The 22,758-nt window shown below is 33.9% G+C and overlaps 1 protein-coding gene across 16 annotated transcripts in view; it reads right to left on the reverse strand.

Annotated features, from left to right (window-relative positions):
- The window catches only part of nbeab (neurobeachin b), a 294,439-nt gene that overhangs the window by 19,525 nt on the left and 252,156 nt on the right, over window positions 1-22,758 (reverse strand). For all 16 annotated transcript variants that reach the window (XM_058799707.1, XM_058799708.1, XM_058799697.1 and 13 more), the window contains 3 exons: window positions 18,640-18,792; window positions 13,204-13,374; window positions 770-859 (listed from right to left, as the gene is read on the reverse strand). In XM_058799707.1, the coding sequence (XP_058655690.1) occupies window positions 770-859; window positions 13,204-13,374; window positions 18,640-18,792 (414 nt within the window). The remainder of the gene's footprint in view (window positions 1-769; window positions 860-13,203; window positions 13,375-18,639; window positions 18,793-22,758) is intronic.

A 22,758-nucleotide genomic window follows, 5' to 3' on the forward strand; every position in this document is an offset into this window, starting at 1 on the left:
ACCAGTGACTACTGGAAGTAGCAGCAAGTGGGTGCAAGTAAGGAGAACACTACAAACTGGATAAAGCCTACAGTACATTTACATATGTATCTATATATATATACTGTATATGTATATGTATATATATTACAGTAATATAAAACTATATTGTATATTTTCACAATTATTGAGTGGAAATTGAGTGTGTGTGTGTGTGTGTGTGTGTGTGTATATAAACAAAACAAAAAAAGGATCCGGTTTGATTTTTTTGTTCTTATGTTCAGGGGGAGAAAAAATAAGCTTGATCATTGTGAATATTTTTAAAATTCTTTCATTATGGTTTCATGAACAATCTAAATAAACTGATTTACTACAACGAATTGGCCCTACCGACACTACATAGAGGAAGCAAAAAGCATGACTCAACAAAACAATACGTGTTCAATACAAAAATACATTGAAAACAGTGATTAAGCATTTTCTCCCTGAAAAGGAAGGAAAAAATCTAATGCAGTTAAATTAATAGATCTGAAATGTAGTTCCAATAGCAGCAACTATTTTAACGCTTATCACACTGCAGATTGAGCTAAACTACAACATGGCTGCTGCAAAAGTTCTGGACATATGGATGAGAGACTGTTGTGCTGGGTTTTGGGGAATGGTCCGAAGGTCAGGCGTCACTGCCCTTGTTCGAAATAATAACTTCCCTACTGCCTGGCAGAAAAAAAAAAAACACAACAAATATGCACACGCTGATTTTATTACACACTCAAACACACGCTGTTCTCACCAGGTGCATGGCGGAGCTACGGGGAGGATGTGGCTCGATGAGCAACTGAGATGGCGTCTGTCCAACACTTTGGATCTGAGCCTCAGTGGCCTGCAGCAAAAGAGAGAGAAAGATACAGAGGAAAGAGAGGAAGAGATAGATGGAGGGAGGGAGGAGAGAGAGAGAGAGTGAGAGCGGGCTGTCAGTATCAATACACATCAAAGTGATGGGTCAATGCGTTACTTGACAATGCAAGCAAACCCCCTTCAGCCCAGCCTCGCCGTGGAGGGGTGCTTGTTGTGGGGGGGTTGGTTAGTGACCATGAGTGGGTTAGTGAGTTCCAAAACCCACCCCAAACTACCCCCACCCTGCCCCCTTCAAAGCCTGCAGAGTCATCCAAGTGTTAGTATGGAAGAGACAAGCCTTTCCTTATTAACATGCTTCAGTTAACCGTTCCCATTTCCAGGAGCAGGGCCCATGTACAACCCCCCTTCGGCGAGCAGACGTTAACCTGGACTGACGCACAGCCAGGACTGCGGCAGAACCCTCCCTCTCAGATGTTATTGTGCCCGAGACAAAGGGCAGAAAGAGCACACACACACACACACACACACACCAACTCTAACAATATACAATAGGAACAGGACTATTAATAATAGTACAAATACTAATGATGCATTAAAGATCACAAACATGCCACATGAAAGATATTACCGTAATGTGAATGATTACATCCTTTTTTGAGTCTAAAGCATACTTATAAATCGTTATGATGTAATGTATTTTTTAGGCATTTAGAAGATGAAAAATGAAAATGAAAAACGTCAGAAGAAACTTAATAAAGAAGCAAAAATGTCATAGTGCTGCATTATCAAGTTTCAAGAGTAAGCTAAAGTCGGACAGAAGCTAGAGTAGAAGTTGTATAAAATAAATGTACAAAAATAATACGTATACATATACTATATAATAATCTTATACACACTATATACTGTAGACAATTCTGTCAATGTTAATTGTCAATTCTTGCAAAAATCACTTGAATTTGGAATTAAACATTTATAATCTGACGTTTACATTTCTCAGATTTTAATGCATTTCAAAATATCATAGTTTCCAACTCGTAGCTTTACACGAAACTGATAAAGTGCCCCTATTATGAGTAATGAAAGGTTCATATTTTGGTTTTGGGAGTCCCCAATAACAGGTTGGCATGCATGCAAGGTCAAAAAAAACACTTTCATTGTCTTATAATATGCATTTATTTTTTACCTTACTTGCTCAACGACTCCCAAACGATTCGCTCAACGATTCATTTTTTTCAAACCCCTCCTTTGCTTGACGCTAATCTGCGGTGATTAGTCCGATTGGTCTCATTTTCATTTCATATGCCTGTAATGCCTGATAAAGCAGCGTTTGTAAGCGTGCTGCTTTGTGTACAGCACTACCGGAGTATGGAAGCATATGTGTTGCTAAATTCAATTTGAAATGTAATATGCAAAACGGCAATGCAATATGTAAAATGGCAATGTATTTCTGTGTTTAAATTTACATTTTCCCATTCATATGTGCAGCATTTAGTGCAAAATGAAAATGAAAATTCAATTATATCATTTAAATTTGCCATTTTCAACACTAGTTTTAATATAGATTCATAAGTTGCAAAATTAAAATGAATTACCCAAATTGATTAGATATGTTTAACATGTCCAAGCAAAAACTGTAGCAAAATGACCATTTAAATGCTGTTTTTCCTAATGCATTTAGACTAGGGGTAGGACACTTGGGATTGCATTTTCATCGTGATACCACGTGATAATTGTAGCAAAATGCAATGAGAGTTTCAAAATGCTTTCTGAGCCAAAGCTGCAGCAAAAGGGTAGAAAAATGGGGATTTAAATGTCTTTTATTTTTCTTAAATGCATTGACACTTACATATATGACGTTTCAATTCCATTTTCATAAAAAAAAAAAACCCGCGATGAATATAGCTTAAGTCATCGTGGATTTGAAAATGCATTCCGAGCCGAGCACGCCCCCTAGCTGTCAATCATTACATGAAGGTGGGGCTCGGCAACAGGACACATGATAGGTCAATATTCACCGTTAACCAAACGCTTTTCACCTGCCTCAACATCTCTCACTGTTTACACTCGGATTGATGCACATAAGCAAACAGACAGCGCTATTCTAAACTTATTTACTACCTTACCTTATATTTGATTACTCTTTTATTTTTAAAATAGCGCGTGTTCCATGGCACCTGAACAGGGACGTGCAGAGAGTTCCTCAGGGGCAGGGGCTCAAATGTTAAAAAAAAGAAGAAAAAAAGGGGGGCAATGTGAAAAAATTAAATTAAATTATAGGTCAAAAGTTTGGATACATTACTATTTTATATTTTTGCAATAAGTCACAAAATTTGAATATACTTTAAAAAACATTTTATGCAATGCTGATTTATTAGCAATGTTGGAAACCAGTCATACTTTTTTCAGGTTTCTTTGATGAATAAAAAGTTAAATAAGAACAGCATTTAATTAAAATATAACTTTTGTAACAATATACACTACCGTTCAAAAGCTTGTGGTCAGTATTTTTTATTTTAATTTTTTTAAGAAATTAGTTTTTATTCAGCAAGGATTTGTTAAATTGATAGAAACAGTAATAGTAAAGATCGATATTGTTAGAAAACATCTCTATTTTGAATAAATGCTGTTCTTTTTAACTTTTTATTTATCAATGAACCCCAAAAAAGTATCACAGGTTCCAAAATAAATAAATAAAATAAAAATAAAGTTTTTCCTTTTTCTTTTTCCAAACGGTTTCCAACACTGATAATAAATCAGCATATTAGAATGATTCTAAAATATATAATAGGCCTATATGGATTTTTAATTAAATCGACACACTCCACTTTAAAAAGTGATAAGTTGACTTAACTTAAAAAAATTGAGGAAACCCGTTGCATTAAAATTTTTAAGTAAATGATCATTTAAAAAATAAGTTAATTGAATTGTCAAGTTCACTTAACTTTTTTTTTTATTATTATGTAATTAATAATTTTAAGGCAACGGGTTTCCTCTTTTTTTTTTTAGTTAAGTCAACTTTCACTTTTTATAGTGTAGCTTTGATTATTGATGAAAAAAAGTTTTAAATATTGTTTGGTTTATTTTTTTCCTTCCGTCGACCCACTCACTGAAAGAACCATAGGCAATATGGCTTGAGAGCATATGGTTTCCGAACAGACTGTGGAATATCAGTCAGTCAAGCAAAACGCACGCAACCCATAGCAACGCCTCAGATTTTACAGATATGTAAAAATAAACAGGAATTTTCCGACTTTTGAGCGATTAGTTACCGTTTTGTACACATTGTCATGTTAATTAGAATTCAAATGCATTTTGTTTTATTAAGCACAATATCACTGATATTTGTCTGAGAGGGGCACTTTTGAGTAATTTTGAAAAAAGCCCCCAAAGCCCCTGCCCCTGGGGAACTCTCTGCATGTCTCTGTTCAGTGTTCAGGTGCCACGGAACACACGCTATTTTACAGATTAAAAATAAAAGAGCAATCAAATATAAGTTAAGGTAGTAAATAAGTTTAGAATAGCGCTGTCTGTTTGCTTATGTGCATCAATCCGAGTGTAAATGGTGAGAGATGTTCAGGCAGGTTTGGTTAACGGTGAATATTGACCTATCGTGCGTCCTGTTGGCGAGCCCCGCCTTCATGTAATGATTGACAGCTAGGGGGCGTGCTTGGCTCGGAATGCATTTTCAAATCCACAATGACTTAAACTATATTCATCGCAGGGTTTTTAATGAAAATGCAATTGAAATGTCATATATTAAGCGCTATATAAATGCATCATTCATTCATTCATATATGTAAGTGTCAATGCATTTAAGAAAAATAAAAGACATTTAAATCCCCATTTTGCTACCCTTTTGCTGCAGCTTTGGCTCAGAATGCATTTTGAAACTCTCATTGCATTTTGCTACAATTATCACGTGGTATCACGATGAAAATGCAACCCCAAGTGTCCTACCCCTAGTCTAAATGCATTTAGGAAAAACAGCATTTAAATGATAATTTTGCTACAGTTTTTGCTTGGACATGTTAATCATATCTAATCAATTTGGGTAATTCATTTTAATTTTGCAACTTATAAATCTATATTAAAACTAGTGTTGAAAATGGCAAATTTAAATGATATAATTGAATTTTCATTTTGCACTAAATGTTGCACATATGAATGGGAAAATGTAAATTTAAAAATTCAAATTGAATTTAGCAACACATGCTTCCATACCGGGGAAACAGCTATTTTTACTGCTCCAAAAGCGGAATCTAGTGGCAAAGAATGAATTCACATTTTCATTCAGACCAATGCGAAAAGACCAACAAGTGGGCGGGCGATATGCTAATGTTTCATGTTGACGTCAACATGAAATGGCTTGGGATTTGTTTTAAAAACGACTCGTTTAAATGATTCAGAGTCGACTCTTTCTTTTGAGAGACATTACCTTTATATACGGTGCACTTTCAGATTTAAAACTTTGCAGGATGTTTTCATTCACTTAGAGATGTGTTACACACTGCATGAAGGGTAATTTTCAAAAATCCATAATAGGGGCACTTTAAATTCATACATATATATACATTTATTCAGCCATGATGCATTAAATTGATAAAGTGACAGTAATGACATTTTTAATGTTACAAATAATTATAATTAATATAAATAATCTTTTGAAGTTTTTGTTCATGCAATAATCATGAAAAAATCATGAAAAATCAGTTTCAACACCGTTTATAATAAATGTTTCTTGAGCAGCAAATTTGAATGATTTCTGAAGGATCATTGAAGACTGGAGCATTGACTGCTGAAAATACATATTAATTTATATTTAAACAGAAAATAGTTCTTTGAAATTGTAATATTATTTCACAACATTACTGTATTTTTGATCAAATAAATGCAGTATTGTCGATAGACTTCTTTTATAAACATTTTAAAAATCGTACAAACTCAAAACTTTTCAACAGTATTGTACTTTCGGGAATATGACGTGCTACAGTATAACACGTTTTAAACCCTTTAAAAAAAGTTTACTTGACCTAATGTTACCATTACACAATAAGATTTAGTTTTGCCTTTTATGTGATATGAGCCATAAACTCAGATGAAGAGTAAAAAATCATTGTAAAAAGGACAGAAACCCATTCATCCTTCACTCCACACACATCCCTCATGTTATGTAACGCTGACAGATGCATGTCGCCGTGTGTTGGGTATTGATAGGCTGTGTGTTTGTGTTGTTTGTGCATGTGTGTGGACAGTGTGCGTGTGTGCCACTGTGCACGGTAGCATTGACAGACACCTACAAGCTCCCCTCGGCTGTTCTGAGGCTCTGATCCCATCAATCTTTCCTTCCTGCGTGGAGCGCCTCCCACAGTCTAACAGAACAGCTCTCCCTCAGCGCTCTGAAGCCTGGACGCTTGTGTCAGATCAAACGTCTGCTTTATCCATGTCACCACACCGGCCAGATCTGCATGTTAAACTTGTCACATGATTTGCACTGCAAAAAATGATTTTCTCACTTAGTATGTCTTGTCTTCCAGTAAAAATATTGGTAACACTTTAGAATAGGGAACACTTATTCGCTATTAACTATGACTTTTCCCTCAATAAATTCCTAATTTTCTGCTTATTAATAGTTAGTAAGGCAGTTGTTAAGTTTAGGTATTGGGTAGGATGTAGAATAAGGTCATGTAGAATAAGGCATTAATATGTGCTTAATTAGTACTTAAAAATGGCTAATATTCTAGTAATGCATGCTAATAAGCAACTAGTTAAGAAACCCTAAAATAAAGTGTTACCAAAATATCTACAGTAAACATGCCTAAATTAAGATACACTTAAGAATACAAATAGACTTAAGATATTATGTCTTGTCTGAAAAATGTAGTATTTTATGCTAAAAACAAGCCAAAGGAGTAAGAAATGTAAACTTCATTCAAAGGGAAAACAAGACTTTTTTAAACTGTATTTTATGCAAAAGAAACTAAAAGAAAAGAAAGGGGGAAAAAATATTTTTTAAGATATATTTTTTTCTTATAATATCTTATGTCATTCTGGTTTTCAAGTCTTGATTTAAGAATGTACTGTAAAATAAGACAAAAACGTTTTTCCCCCTTTTTTTTTTGTTGCAGTTTACACGATTAGAATTGGAACCATTCTGAATTCTAAACTCTAAATTCAAAAATTTGAATGTTGCATTCACAATGTATTACAGTTTAAAGAAATGTGTAATATTACATGACTTGTTTTTTTGTTTTGTTTTTTCCCCCAAAGATTTTCACTTTAAAGTTACCATTAAAAAATACTTTCTTAATTAACATTAGTCTAAATTTATTCTCAATAAATATCCTATTTCACTTACAGAATTAAAATGGTATGCAAATGATGTTTCACACTGACTTCAAAGCACACTGAAAGCAGTGAAACATACCTGCAGAATTATAATCATTAGTGCAGAGGAAACGAGACTAGTAGTTCTCACTGAAATATTTCAAATAGGAACAGATCATCAAACTTAAACAATATGATCTTGGCCTGACCCTGGTGGCAAATTCGACACAAGCAGAGCTCTCACAACTCAGCGCAATCACATTTGGTAACAATTAAATGTCAGTCTGCGCTGCTTTACGATGCTGTCTGTCAAATAATAATGCGCTCACATTATAGCTATTTTAGGTTCGACTCAGGAACAGGGGTCACAATGTCTGCTCAAATAATGTAATCTGATCTGAAGATCTGAGAGAAACAGGCAGCCATGTGGAAAGTATCACTATATTTCTGCCTTCAAACAGTGAGGAAAAAATGAGGGAAAAATTCCTTCTAAAAGTCCAGAAATATGAATATAAATGGTCCATATCAAGAACAATAAATATATATATATATATATATATATATATATATATATATACACACACACACACATACAGTAAAAATTACAGTAAATGTAAAATAACTGTTTTCCATATTAATATACTTTAAAATATAATTTATTCCTGGCAAAGCTGAATTTTTAGCAGCCATTTCTTCAGTCTTCAGTGTCACAATTATTCTAATACATTGCCTTGGTACTCAAGAAACAATTCTTATTATTATCAATGTTGAAACCAGTTGTGCTGCTTAATACTTTCATGGAAACCGTAATACAACCAAGATATAAGTATTATTAAACTGAATGTAATGTAATATATATATATATATATTAGGGGTGTCAACGTTAAATTTTAACGCGTTAATATTTTTTTTATGCAAATGAATCGTTTGATAAGGTTTGACCCCAACTTCTTCCCGTCATCACAGCACGGAAGGTTATCTATCATTGTGTGATGAGGGTACAGCGAACCAGTGTTGCCAGGGTAACAGCACAAGTGGGCTATTTTGAAAATACAATTGCGGGAAAAATTACAGAGCCGTGGGTCACGGTTTTTTGGGCTACTTTTATAATATACCACGGCCACCCAAGGTGTATATAGACAAATACAAATTAAAATAGATCCTTTTACTAATGTGTATTATACTTGGAATGTATCCCTGGCAACTTAAGAACGGAGAGGAGGTTGTAACATCACAAACAATGTGAGTTTCAGCAGAGCATAGATGTTAAGGCTTTTACACAGCAGAAATAAACATGATAACAGCCACTATAGATAAGATAATAAACACACGATTACGATAGAATATTTGTATGTGATTTTCTTAAGTTGAATGTGTACATCTGAAATGCTAATTTGTGCAGCGATATAAAAGGCTATAAATAGCATATTTTAACAACAGTAAATGACCAAATTCCACGTGATTGCAAAAGGAAGTCATTACAAACACTCAATGGTGGTTTGAAGCGAGGTCTGAGTAAAAGTGTACTATTAATCTCATAAATTGTCTTATGAAGCATGATACTAATATTAGCTCTAATGCAGCTGCAGAACAGGTCCAATTCTTCATAATGCATTTTGTCATAATACTTCACGTAAGGTCGCAAGAATGATTTGTTGTATTTATTTAGAAATACTTTTGATAATAGTTGGGTAAATGCATAACGTTACTGGGATTGAAGCGATGTGGCTTGGTAAACGTTTTATTGCCAGTATAAAGACTGATAATGGCTGTTTCCTTAAAACAGTTTGTCATGCATTTCTTTATTTTAACACATTTACAGGTAAATCCTAGTATTTTAAATTTGTGATTAATCATGATTAATCACAGTTCATGACTGTGATTAATGCAAATTAAATTTTTAATCGATTGACAGCACTAATATATATATATATATATATATATATATATATATATATATATATATATATATATATATAAATCTTACTAATTTATCTAATTTATCTTACTAATATATCTAAGAATTACATATCAGCACTTTAACATCCAGAATGTAATGTCCAGAAAAATGTCCTGCGTTTATAGCAACTGTACCTTGTTATACATCCAATTCTGATAGGTTATGTCTACTGTAGAGTCAAAGCTCTGGCTAAGGTTATATGAGGGACACGTCTTTTAAATCATCTCAATGTTGTCAAACAGCCCCAGTGTCAACTGGTTGGAGAAAAACAGACTTTATCACAAACAGAAATCTGTAACCCTTAACTGGCAGTTCATTACTATAATCCACTTTAAGCCCCTGCTCTTTACGGCTGATAAGAAACACCTCTTGCATAAGCTGTACGCTGATCGTCTCTCCATCAGAGGCATAAGCCGCCACGCTTAGATGGACATAAAACATCCATCATAACCTGGGACATGTCAATCACAACTTCATCTTTGGGTCAGGATGTGCAGGTATGTCAAAGCTCTGATGTTCATCTCAGGCTCTTAGAGAACCATAAGGATTTTGTGAGTTTAGTGATGGGATGTTAAAAAAAAAAAAGAAAAAAAAAAAGAGCTAAAACATATCAAAATTTTTAAATGTTCAAGTAGGCCTGTGTGGAATAAAGCACTTTAAGACATGTTGACACCAAGGCTGATGAGGCTAAAGCATCATTTCACAAACAAGTTCTCACCATAAAACTATTCACGCCATATTTGATATTAAGTCATTCTCTTAAAAATGTTCAGACTTTAATGAATCATTTGAAACATTTGGCATCCAATAAAAAAAAAACTAAAAAAAAACTGGCATCAAATAAAATAAAATAAAATCCTTTTATTTTTTTTATTTTATTAAAATAAATTATTATTATTAATAATAATACTACTAATAATAAATATTAACAGACTTAAAAAGGCACTAAAATAAAATAAAATAAAAATCAATGTAGACTTTAAAAATAAATTAAATAATTAATAACAATAAAAATAACAAATTAAATAACAATCATTAAAATAAATATAAACAGACTTCAATAAAGTACTAAAATATACAATCAATAATAATAATAATTATTATTATTGTTATTATTACTATTATTATTATATAATAAGTATAATAATTCTGACTTGGAAATAGGAGTTTACATCTGTTATTTAAAAAAAATAACATAGAAAAGAAAAATAAATAAAAATAAATAATAATAATTATTATTATTAATACTATTACTACTAACAAATATCAACAGAATTAAAAAGGCACTAAAATAATAAAATGTAGACAATGTAGACTTTACAAATAAATTAAATAAATAACAATAACAACAAAAATAAAAATCAATTAAATAATCATATTAAAAATAAATATAAACAGACTTCAATAAAGTACTAAAATATAATAATAATACAATCAATAATAATAATAATAATAATAATAATAATAATTCTAAAATAAGTATAATAATTCAGGAAATAGGAGTTTACATCTGTTATTTTAAACAGGAAACTGTGAAAAGAACAAATGCACCTTACTCTTGTCTTTTCTTACACTGACATGCTCTACCCTTTTTTATGAACGTATAATTAAAATGCTTATTAGTGACGGATAATAATTCACAAGCAGTGCTATTATGTTTACATGCAATACAAATCTGAATCAAAAGATTGCTGGCATGTTCTTCATCCGTAAACGCTGTTTTTCCTGTGACACAACCCTGCCAACTAGAGTCCTGTGACTCCATCATCAACTGCTGCCATTTTGATTTGACTCTGGAACGAGTTATGACCCTTAACTCCAGAGTTTGACATTTTAAGGCCGTAATTGCAGTGCTTAATGTCAGAGCTGTGGATGCACCTGTCACTGGAGAATGAATCAATAGCCTGAAGGTGACGGTCACATTTCTGAGCGAGATACCATGAGCTGTCCTCCCTCTCCGATTGAGACCGAGAGACCTTAGAAACGGTAGTGAATTTAGCACACTTGAGGTCATAGATTTTGTCTGTGAGGTTATTCCTTTAATGTTTTGAGCTCAAGGGCCATTGGTTAACTAGCAAAAACTCCTTCATGCATTTAACAAGTCAAGTTGAGGTCAGCTTTCCTCAAGTGCCTGAATGCCAGTTGCCAGGTGCTTGGATGACATAAAAAGCAATATAGACTTTATTAATATACTGAATGGAACATAAAGGCTTCTCAAACTCCAGGACTGACAAATAAAAGCCGGTTTTCTGGCTCTTCCGAGGCTAACAAACCTTGCTGTCAGCTACCATTGCTCTGGACTGCTTGTGAAGAACGCGGCCACATGAAAGAAACATAATTGCTATTGTCTGGAATGTAGAGCCGAATGATGAAAAGCAAAGCTTTCTCCATATTGTTTGATAATTAGCCCCCCTGTTCCGTGAGTGATTTGCATAGTGGTCACTTGACAAATAAAGGCAGTCCTGGAAGTGACAGTATATAAATGACTTGTTTTGCAGACAGCAGATGGTGGGTATCACAGGGAGCGGGAGAGATAGAGGGAATGAGAGCGAGAAAAAGAGGAGGAAGGGAGGGAGGAATGGGGTACATACGGCTGCAAACACACTGCCTACCAGCTGCTGCTGTTCAACTGGAGTCATATCCACAAACACAATTAAGTCATTTTCAAAACTTCCACCAGTCAATAAAGAGTATTGTGTGGAAAATCAATAACATTGATTTACATCGTAATTGCTTGATGAATTCAATTTTAGTAGGTAACCGGAAAATAAACAAATACTACTATTTCATGTCAAATAGTGTTTACTGAATCCTTAAAACTAAAACTTTTTAAACTTTGTTTTCGCTATCTGAAACTGAAAATATAAATATTATATGAAAAACTTAAACTTGTTGCCTTGGCAGCTAACTAAAATAAGGTTAAGTTAAAGTACTAAAATTACTCAAACTAAAACCTAAATAAAATCAATTAAAGCTAAATAGAATAAAATAAAAAATAAAAACTAATACAAATGACAAGTTACAGCACATAATGGAATTACTAAAATTGAAAATAAATTGCAAAAAAAAAAAAAAAATTATATATAAGCCATTTCAAAATATTAATAACATACTATAATTTCATACACTAAATCTATTTCGCGTGGAAACAATTTTCGCTCAGGAATTGCCAGTAAAAAAAAAAAAAGGAATAAAACAAAAAAAAAGAAATGGAAAGTAACACATTAAATTAAACATGGAATTTATATATATAGCAAAACACACTCTAATAATCTGTTGTATTTTCTTTCTTTTTTTTTACCATGTACAAATAATACTTAAATAATGCTCACTTGTGCACTATTTATGCAATAGACACATCTCAAATTATGCAGTTTGTTGTGGAAAAGATTGCCACTACTTCTCTATATGATCAGATTTACAATTTTTGCCTGCTGGATGATAAAACAAGCTGCGAAAAAAAAAAAAAAAAAAGTACATTGATGAAGGCTCAGAATAGCATTGAGACTTGGCATGTGATGGTGACTTTGCATGGGCAAAAACCACTTTCATATATCTGCCTGATGTCTTTAATGGCACAGACATTATCAACCTTACCTTTAAGTAAAGTAGTTATTTGTACAAAGTTTTACGGTTACTACTTTTTACCTGGCAGAAGATCCAAAGCGCATGAGTAAGCAGTCTGAGTTTCTCTTTACCAGAGGACATTATTTGCATGACAAGATCTGAATGACACATACTGACAGTCAGATATTCAAACTGAATTGAAACTGGGTTCATTCATGCCTGAACGGCGGTTGACGAATGCTGATATTGCGAATCTTACGCCATCGTTTTTAAACCTGTTGCATCTGGAATCCTTAAAAGAAAAGCTAACTGCAAATATATCAATTTAAAAACACCCCACACTATTTAGCTATATAATGTCAGAATAGACAGCAGTCCATCTAGTGGTGACATTTATAAAGCATTTTACCCTCTACTGACACAGTTCCAATTATAAAATTGCATAAAAAAAGAGATCTTAGCCACAAATTCTGAAAGCCTGTTGCTGTTTTCATGGCAACGCCGCCATGGCGACCTACCTCGCGCATCGGGGGATCACTGGCGAGGCTGTCGAGGTTGACGGAGCCCTCGTAGGTCAGGTGGTGAAAGACGTTGAGGGCGCGTGCCGCCTCGGGCCCACGTTGCTTGTAGCCAAAAATAAGGTCAATCCACTGGTGCAGCTGACACGACACAAACTCGCTTTCCAGGGCCTGTCAAAGGGAGCGGAGCAATTAGAGGTGAAAGGTACACATACACAACATGAACACAAACACACACAGACGTACAGACGCGAACACACATGCACAGATAAACATACACCCGCGGTGACGCTTCTCTATTTAGAAGACTGCAATAGCCTGAGATCCACATAAGTGTCCAAAATGTAAATAAATAACTTTGTTTCAATAAAAATAAATACCTCTTAACAGTTTTCATTCATAACACTGAAATTGAACTAATCCAACAATACACAGTACAAAAATGTGTGATTGTTGCTAGATAAAATATATACACAAAAACATATTGATCAAAAGTTTGGGGTCTGTACTTTTTTTTTTTTTTTTTTAATGTTTCTGAAAAAAAGTCTCCAAGGCAGCATTTATTTGATCAAAAATACAGTAAAGAGAGTTATACTGTGAAGTATTATTACAATTTAAAATAATGTTTCTTGTTAATGTTGAAAATAATCTTACTGAATAAAATTTCCATTGAAAAAGTAATGATAATTTTTTTCAGGATTCTTTGATGAAGAGAAAGTTCAAAAGTACGACGGCGTTTTAGTGCCTCGTTAAAAAAAATAAAAATCTAAGATTACGAGATTAAAGTTGCAATATTTCGAGAATAAAGTCGAAATTACGAGAATAAAGTCGAAATACTATGAGAATAAAGTAAAAATATTACGAGAATAAAGTTGAAATACTACGAGAATAAAGTCGAAATACTACGAGAATAAAGTCGAAATATTACGAGAATAAAGTTCAAAAGTTTCGAGAATAAAGTCGAAAAGTTTCGAGAACAAAGTCGAAATGTTTTGAGATTAAAGTCGAAATGTTTTAAGAATAAAGAATCCTGTTCAGTCTGTTAATAAATATCATATTCTTGATATTAAGCTGTTTCCGCGAGTCCTTAAAATTGACATCCCAGTAAGATGATGCGGCCGCTCGGACGCAACAATATTAAAATCAATTCCGGTGGCCAGGCAACTTCTCTCGGTGCTCTCAATGTGGGCCATTTGCATGCGCAATATAGGCTATACTCTCAAAATATTATAACTTTAATTTCTACTATTTAAATTCTCGAAACATTTCGACTTTATTCATGTAGTATTTCGACTTTATTCTCAAAACATTTAGACTTTATTCTCGAAACATTTAGACTTTACTCGACTTTATTCTCGTAGTATTTCGACTTTATTCTCGTAGTATTTCGACTTTATTCTCGTAATTTCGACTTTATTCTCGAAATATTACAACTTTAATCTCGTAATCTTAGATTTTTTTATTTTTAATGACGTCGTACAAAAGAACAGCATTTATCTGAAAGAGAAATCTTTTGTAACATGAATGTCTTTAAAGTGTCCTTGCTGAATTTTTTTTTTTAATTTCTTAATGAATTAAAAATATTAATATATAATATTAGTCATTTTGTTGTATTTTTTGTCATTTTTATTATTGTATTTCATCATTATATACATATATATATATACATATATATACACACACACACACACACACACAAACACAAACACCCTGTTTATGGTACCTGCAATCAGTGAGCATTTCTTCTATATTTTCTATTGTCTTCTATTTTTGACCATTAACTATGGTCAGTTATGAATTCAAAGTATTATTCTATTCCAATACAGGACTGGATACTGCTGTTAACGCTTAAAGATGCACAGAAGTGCTTTATTATAGTTATCAAATCCCATCAAAAACTGTCATACTGAGATAACGGGGTGAACAAATAACACAGAGTGGCACACAAATACACACTTTTTTCTCCCTCTCACACACAAACACACCCAGGGCACCGCTGCTGGAATTTACACACTCACTCTCACATCAGAAATAACAGCTATTACCAACAGAGCAAGCCGCGGAGCGCAGGGGCTGAGTTCCCCCCAGGGCATGTCATTACAATCGAAAGTGACACATGCAAAGATGGGAACACTAAGTGAAAGAAAGAGAGGAAGAAATGGCAGGAGGGGAACGGAGAGAGAGGAAGGGAGCACAAAGACAAGGAGAGAAAGAGGGGATTAAATGAGACAGAGAGAAAGAGCAGCAGAAAGAGAAAAATAAAGGACAAGATCTAAGGACAAAATCGAGCCGTAGCCTATTTAAAAATGTATGTGCTATTGAACTAACCTAACATACCTAACAGTCAATGCAACAAAGCAAATAATTACATTAAAAACTGACCACAAAATGAAATTAAAATTGATTGAAACTGGATATTTGTGTTGGTATTCCTGCATGTTTAGTGTATGAAATATTAAAGTTATCATGATTTTCTTTCTGCTGTGGACAGGGTTGCCAGGTTTTTGCAATAAAACCTGTCCAATTGCTACTCAAAACTAGCCTAATCGTGTTTCAAGGGGGGGTCCACGTTCTGGGAGGTAAAATGCATGTTTGTTGGCAGGGTTCCCCTGGTACATTTCACATTCCTGGGACTAAATATGACATTATTGGGATCGCTTCAACCTGCGGACATGAAAAATAACCCGCGGCAACAGTGTTAAAGTAGCCCAATTTTGAGAAAACTGCGGACTTGGCAACCCTGGCTGTGGCTCACAAAGGAAGACATTTTACAGAATGACCCGGAAATTTGGCAAGATAAATATTCAAACATGGTTTGCCAATGTGTCAAGGCATGTTTTACGTCAATGAGATCAAATTAAAGAGAGCTTTTGAGAGCTATAAAAAAATAAATTAAATTTCAATATGTACCTCACAAAACGTTATCATACGACTTAAGAAGACTTGAAATACAGCACACCAGATGTATGGACCAATATTATGGTGTTTTAAAGTTGCTTTTCTGGTTCCGATCTGAGAAGACTTAATAATATGTACAGAAATGAATCAGTGAATCATTTATATGGCCTGTGAATTGTTTATTTACACAAACTGTTTAAATGGAAAAGTTAACTAGTTAACTTATTCAGAACCAGCGACATTTTTTTTTTTTATAAAATCTGAAACTAAAACAAATTAATTTCTTCAATAAATGATTCTTAAGAGTTATTTTTAGTGAATCAAAGATAAAAAAATAAAATAAAAGTTAAGAGGAATAGAACTGTTATGAAAAAAGGAACCAGGACTTTCTACTACACTTCTTTGCTGGAAGAAATAAAGCCAAATGGATTCATAACATACCTGAGGAGTAAATTATAACCATATGCGTAGATCAGTTACTTCTTTAAAACCAGACGGGAAGCTTATTATATTTATATATTTACACCAGCTTTTGTTAAAGTTATGAAGATGCTGTATTTTGGGCCACAAAAATCTGAGTTTTACCAGAAGGAAGAAACCAAACTGTGAGACCTGAACAGATTTTGCACCATTCAAGGCTCCTGTCAAATAGTTTGATATGTCTGAGGTGTTTTGACATCCTCAAGCCCTTTCTTAAGGAAATCTCATTTTAACAGACAGCTACTTGTGTGATCTTTGGATATGTGCATATGTAGGTGCGAGTACGTGTCTCAATAGCTGAATGTGTTAAACCAAAAAAAAAAAGAGACCGGAGGAAAGGTCACCTCCACAAGACACACACACACACTCCAACACTGTCACTGCATCTGAAAAGGTCAAGTGTGTTTCCTGTAGTGCACATACACACGCACTTTTTCCTCAGGCAGCATGGGCCACAGCCCATCCTATAATACTTTGATATGGCAGAAGTTTTGATACACAATCAGTGGCATTAAATGCACAAACACTCAATTTATACATCATGCAGCATATACAATTCCCATCTTTCCCCATGCGGTTCTCTCATATTTATGAGTACATGTGTAAGATACAGCCATTGTAAGAGGCAGAACACAATTTTGAGCCCACTGCAGTCTACAGGGATTGGTGGACACACACACATCCTGTCTGCTGCGAGCCAAATCATGATTGATGAAGCCGGCATTAGGGTAACATTATAAGGGACAGTGGCCAGGCCTGTCCTCCGTGACATCATTCAGGTCAGCGGTAGATTACATTAGTATCGAGCAGTGCACTACATTACGACCTTCACTGTGGAAAAGCAGCACACAGAAGCCTGCAGGGGACCAGGATGCTGTTTCATTTGAACGAATCAGTGTGATCTCAGGGGAACAGACAGAAGGAAATGGATTACAGATTAAACACTAGATTAAGAATTTAAGATTCTGCAGATTCTGTTCAGACATTACATCAGTTGATGTAATATAGTTAACAAAGCAATATGACATTATTGGACTACAGATCTCCCACATTTTCTGAATCAATGCATTGTTTTTTAATCATTTTTTGATATGCAGTTTATTTGCATGAGTGTCTTAATGAATATATTCAAAAATGAATCAGATTTCTAAGTCAGATTTGCTTACACGCTCATTTTCTTGAAAGAAATGAATACTTTTATTCAGCAAGGATGCATTAAATTGATCAAAAGTGACAGTACAGACATTTATAATATTAAAACAGATTTTTATTTCAAATACATGTTTTTATTTTTAATCCTTGTATCACAGTTTTCACAAAAATATAAAGCAAAAGTAAATACAGAATAAAAGTAATTTTTATTCATAATATTTCACAATATTTCTGTTTTAACCATATTTATGATCAAATAAATGCAGCCTTGTTGAGAATAAAAGACTTAACCATTCTTTTTAGTAAATCAAACAGAATTGTGACCCTGGACCACAAAACCAGTCATAAGGGTCCAGTTTTTTTGTTTTTTAATTGAGATTTATACATCATCTATAAATAACATTTCCATTGATGTATGGTTTGTTATGATAGGACAATATTTGGCTGAGATATAACTATTTGAAAACTGGAATCTGAGGGTGCAGAAAAATCTAAATATTGAGAAAATCGCCTTTAAAGTTGTCCAAGTTCTTAGCAATGCATATTACTAATTCAAAATTAAGTTTTGCTATATTTACAGTAGGACATTTACAAAATATCTTCATGGAACATGATCTTTACTTAATATCCTAATGATGTTTGGCATAAAAGAAAATCGATCATTTTGACCCATGCAATGTATTGTTGGCTATTGCTCTGAATGGTTTTCTATTATTCCCAAAGCTAAACAGAAGAGAGAGATGGTCGGGAGAGGACAACTATCTTTGTCTCTGAGCTGAGAAAGGCTCACTAAAGTCCACTATTGTATCTACAAATTTTGTGAATGACAGAATCCAGTATGTGCAGTTTGTATTCAGGCCATGTGATGAAGAGAGTTGTTGTGGTTAGGTAGTGAGTTCGACTTACCATCCTGTTGATCCTGACAAAGTCCTCAGGTTTCTTTGCCCAGGCTGGTAGTTCTACATCACAAACAGGGACACCGTCATCCCTGTCACCCAGACAGTAGCCATTATTGTTCACAAACATCTCCGGCAGGTAGTAGAACTCAGGGATCAGCTCCTATGAGGTGACGAGAAAGAGGACAGGAGGGGAAGAACAAGCAAAAGAAGCTCAAAATCAAATCCAAAACAGATTTGTATAGGGATACAGGAAACAGGGAGTTAATATGCACATGCAAAAATACCAATGTTTTCAACATTGCATGTTTTGAAGTTCAATTAATCAAAATGTTGGCAATGTTTCAGGCGGCCATGGAAAATGACCCCAGGAGACCAGTGAAGGACCATCAGAGTACATTTTAAAACACTCGGAGAGTGTGGGAATGTGGCAAACGCACGGAGATGGGGGAGGGTGAAAATACAAAGGAAACATGAGAGATGACAGAAAACTTTATTAATGTTTGAAGTGAGCTGATGGATGGATCTGCTGTATTTGTTTAAGTACGTGAAGCAGGTCTGGTTTTGTTGTGCCCAGAGGCTAAATTGGGATTTTGGGTGAGTAACCATGATTCGAAATGATAGAAGGAAGCATAAAGCTTTAAAGATTTTTTAAATGATAAGATAAGAAAACTTCTTATGATTACACACATTAAATTGAGACAAAACTCAACTGGATCGTCTATATGTGACCCTGGACCACAAAACCAATCTTAAGTCGCTGGGGTATATATGTAGCAATTGCCAAAAATACATTGTAAAATTGATTTTTCTTTTATGCCAAAAATCATTAGGATATTAATTTAAAGATCATGTTCCATGAAGACATTTTGTAAATTTCCTACTGTAAATATATCAAAACTTACTTTTTGATTAGTAATATGCATTGCTAAGAACTTAATTTGGACAACTTTAAAGGCTATTTTCTCAATTTTTTTTTTTTTTTCTTGCACCCTCAGATTCCAGATTTTCAAATAGTTGTATATCGGCCAAATATTGTCCTATCATAACAAACCATACATCAATGGAAAGCTTATTTATTAATTGACCCTTATGATTGTGGTCCTGGGTCACATATATGGTTTTAACCCCTAGTTGTGCTTAGAAGTTTAAATACACAAATACTATAAAAGCTTTAATAGTTCTACTGATATGTTGGCATTATTAATTTTTGCTTAATTTTTTTGCATGCTTCCCTGACCCTGATTATCTCTTATCCACTAAAGCTGCCACATCCCCAATTCTTCTCCATTCTCACTGCCATATCAGTGCAAATTACCCATAATTCCCTGTGAGAGACGCCTCTGTACATTGGGGCATGTGCACACGAGGAATGTGACCTCCTCCCCGTTTAGTGTCACTCAAAAGCTCTTGCCTTTGAAGAAGCTTTAAAACCATTTAAAATCATTTAAGACCTCATTCTGCCTGCTCACATCTGAACCTGACAGGTTGAATGCTTTCTCCCCAATGCTGCTGTTCTGGATTCAAGTTGCTGTTATAGTGTCTGTTGAAACGAGCTGTTTAACCACGGCCCCTTGGTGTGTGTAAGAGACTTCTTTAAAGTACCATAAAACAGAGGACTTTCACATGCAGGGTCACAAGAAACAGTATGCCTATAATAAAACACAGCGTGCTTTTGCTGTAGGGTCAGTATTTAAAAATACACTCTTTTATGAGCGTTAAACCTCAATATTTCAATGATCCTTCAGAATGTCTCAGATTTCTATCACAGCAGACAGCTCTAAAATGCTAACCTCATGTCTACATTGTAGACCACCAATAAACTGTCTGCACAATTAGATTTAAAGCTGTATGTCATCGCTGAATATTCACTAACACAGGCCAATCCCAATTATTATCAATATCTATTATCATGTTAATCTATTATGATCAATATTACAGCAGTAGTAACATTAATATTAGAACATTTAGCTGTTCTAAAATGTAATAATTCTAAATTAAATTTAAAATGAGATTTACAAAACAAGACAGAAGGGTCAGAAGGTATTTAAAAAATGTACACTACCAGTCAAAGGTTTTTGAACATTAAGATTGAAAAAAAAAGTTTCTTCTGCTCATCAAGCCTGCATTTATTTGATCCAAAGTGCAGCAAAAACAGTACAATTCTGAAATATTTTTTTACTATTTAAAATAACTGTTTTCTATGTGAATATATTTTAAAATGTCATTTATTCCTGTGATTAAAAAGCTAAATTTTTAGCACCATTACTCTAGTCACATGATCCTTCAGAAATCATTCTAATATTCAGATTTTCTGCGCAAAACAGATTTATTATTATTATTATTATTATTATTATGTTGAAAACAGCTGAGTAGAATTTTTTCAGGCTTCTTTTATGAATAGTAAGTTCAAAAAGAACAGCATTTATCTGAAATAGAAATCTTTTGTAAATGTCTTTATCATCACTTTTGATCAATTTAAAGTATTCTTTCTAAAAAGAAGTGTCTTACCCAAAAGACTCCATTCAAACTTTTGAATGGTATTGTATATAATGTTACAAAATCTTTTTATTTCAGATAAATGATAATCTTTGGATCTTTCTATTCATCAAATAATCCTGAATAAATTTACTGTTTTAAATATTGATAATAATAATTCAACTAAAATGTTTCTTGGACAGCAAATAAGCATATTCGAATGATTTCTGAAGGATCACGTGACACTGAAGACTGGAGTAATGATGCTGAAAATTTAGCTTTGATCACAGGAATAAATGACATTTTAAAATATATTCAAAAAGTTATTTTAAATAGTAAAACTATTTCAGAATATTACTGCTTTTGCTGTATTTTGGTTCAAATAAATGCAGGCTTGGTGAGCAAAAGAGAATTAATTAAAAAAACTTACTGTTCAAAAACGTTTAACTGGTACTGTGCAACAAATAAAATCTATAGCAAAAACATATCACATTACGATATTTGTCAATAACATCATCTTATTTCAGATAGATGAGAAACATACAGTAGCAGAAGTAGCTCTGCAGTACATCTAAAATAGAAATTAGACGTCCCAGCAGACAAATCCAGTGTCAACGGCGCTATTGATTACAAGCAATCTAGTTTTGACATTTTGTGTAAATGTAAAACGTCAAGGAGATTCATTATCATCACACAACAACTCATTCACAACTAAAGTATCTTGACGGTACCATAGTGACTGCAATATTAAAGCCAAACACAACCTCGAGGGTGCCAATCAAAACTGGACAGAGCTCCATCTCTACTCTCGCAGGAGGTTTGGTTTATAAAGTTTGCAGACAGCTACTCAGCCGCGAACAGTTTGGGCTGCTAGCGTTGTGATCCACGTCCTCAGCCCGCTCCACTCGCGAGCCAATAATTCCTCTACAGCCTCATAATGGGCTGACAAGTCAATCACACTCAGACTCTTCAGCTTTACACCGTTCGCCCTAATGACACCCTCCTGGAGAGCTGTCACCGGGCACGACTGCCTCATCCCACTCCTTCAGACAGAGCACCGCCAACAGATTATTGAGAAACTGGTGAAGATCGGAGGGAAAGTTATTCTTTCGCTTTTACCACGAGGCCAGAGTGCTGAGCTGATCACTTGCTGGATGTTGAGACAATACTTAAAAGCATATTCTGATACCTTGAAAATTATAAAACATCGCCAAATTGGCATGAAATATCTAACTAAAATATCTATTGACAGATTTGTACATATACACATATTTAGAACAGAAATAGATCAATGATGCAGCATAATGACCTTTATAAGACAAGACCAGTGCTGAGGCAGTGGTCTGGAAAGACCAAATGGCCAGTGAACTTTGATTTGCTCTTTTAATGCTGTTATTTAGCTGTTTCCTGGTGCATGGGATTATTACAGAGAGAATTGTGGGTAATGAGTAAGTTTGGGGTGAAATGATGCAGAATGAACTGAAGGCCACTGCGACAGTACTAAAGGACAATAAGCGTATAAACAAATTAAATAACAATAAATAAATGTACATATAAAGTTGTCCAAATGAAGTTCTTAGCAATGCATGTTACTAATCAAAAATGAAGTTTTGATATATTTCTGGTAAGAAATTTACTAAATATCTTCATG

Source organism: Onychostoma macrolepis, chromosome 15 (assembly GCF_012432095.1).
Source record: "Onychostoma macrolepis isolate SWU-2019 chromosome 15, ASM1243209v1, whole genome shotgun sequence".
Lineage (NCBI taxonomy): Eukaryota > Metazoa > Chordata > Actinopteri > Cypriniformes > Cyprinidae > Onychostoma > Onychostoma macrolepis.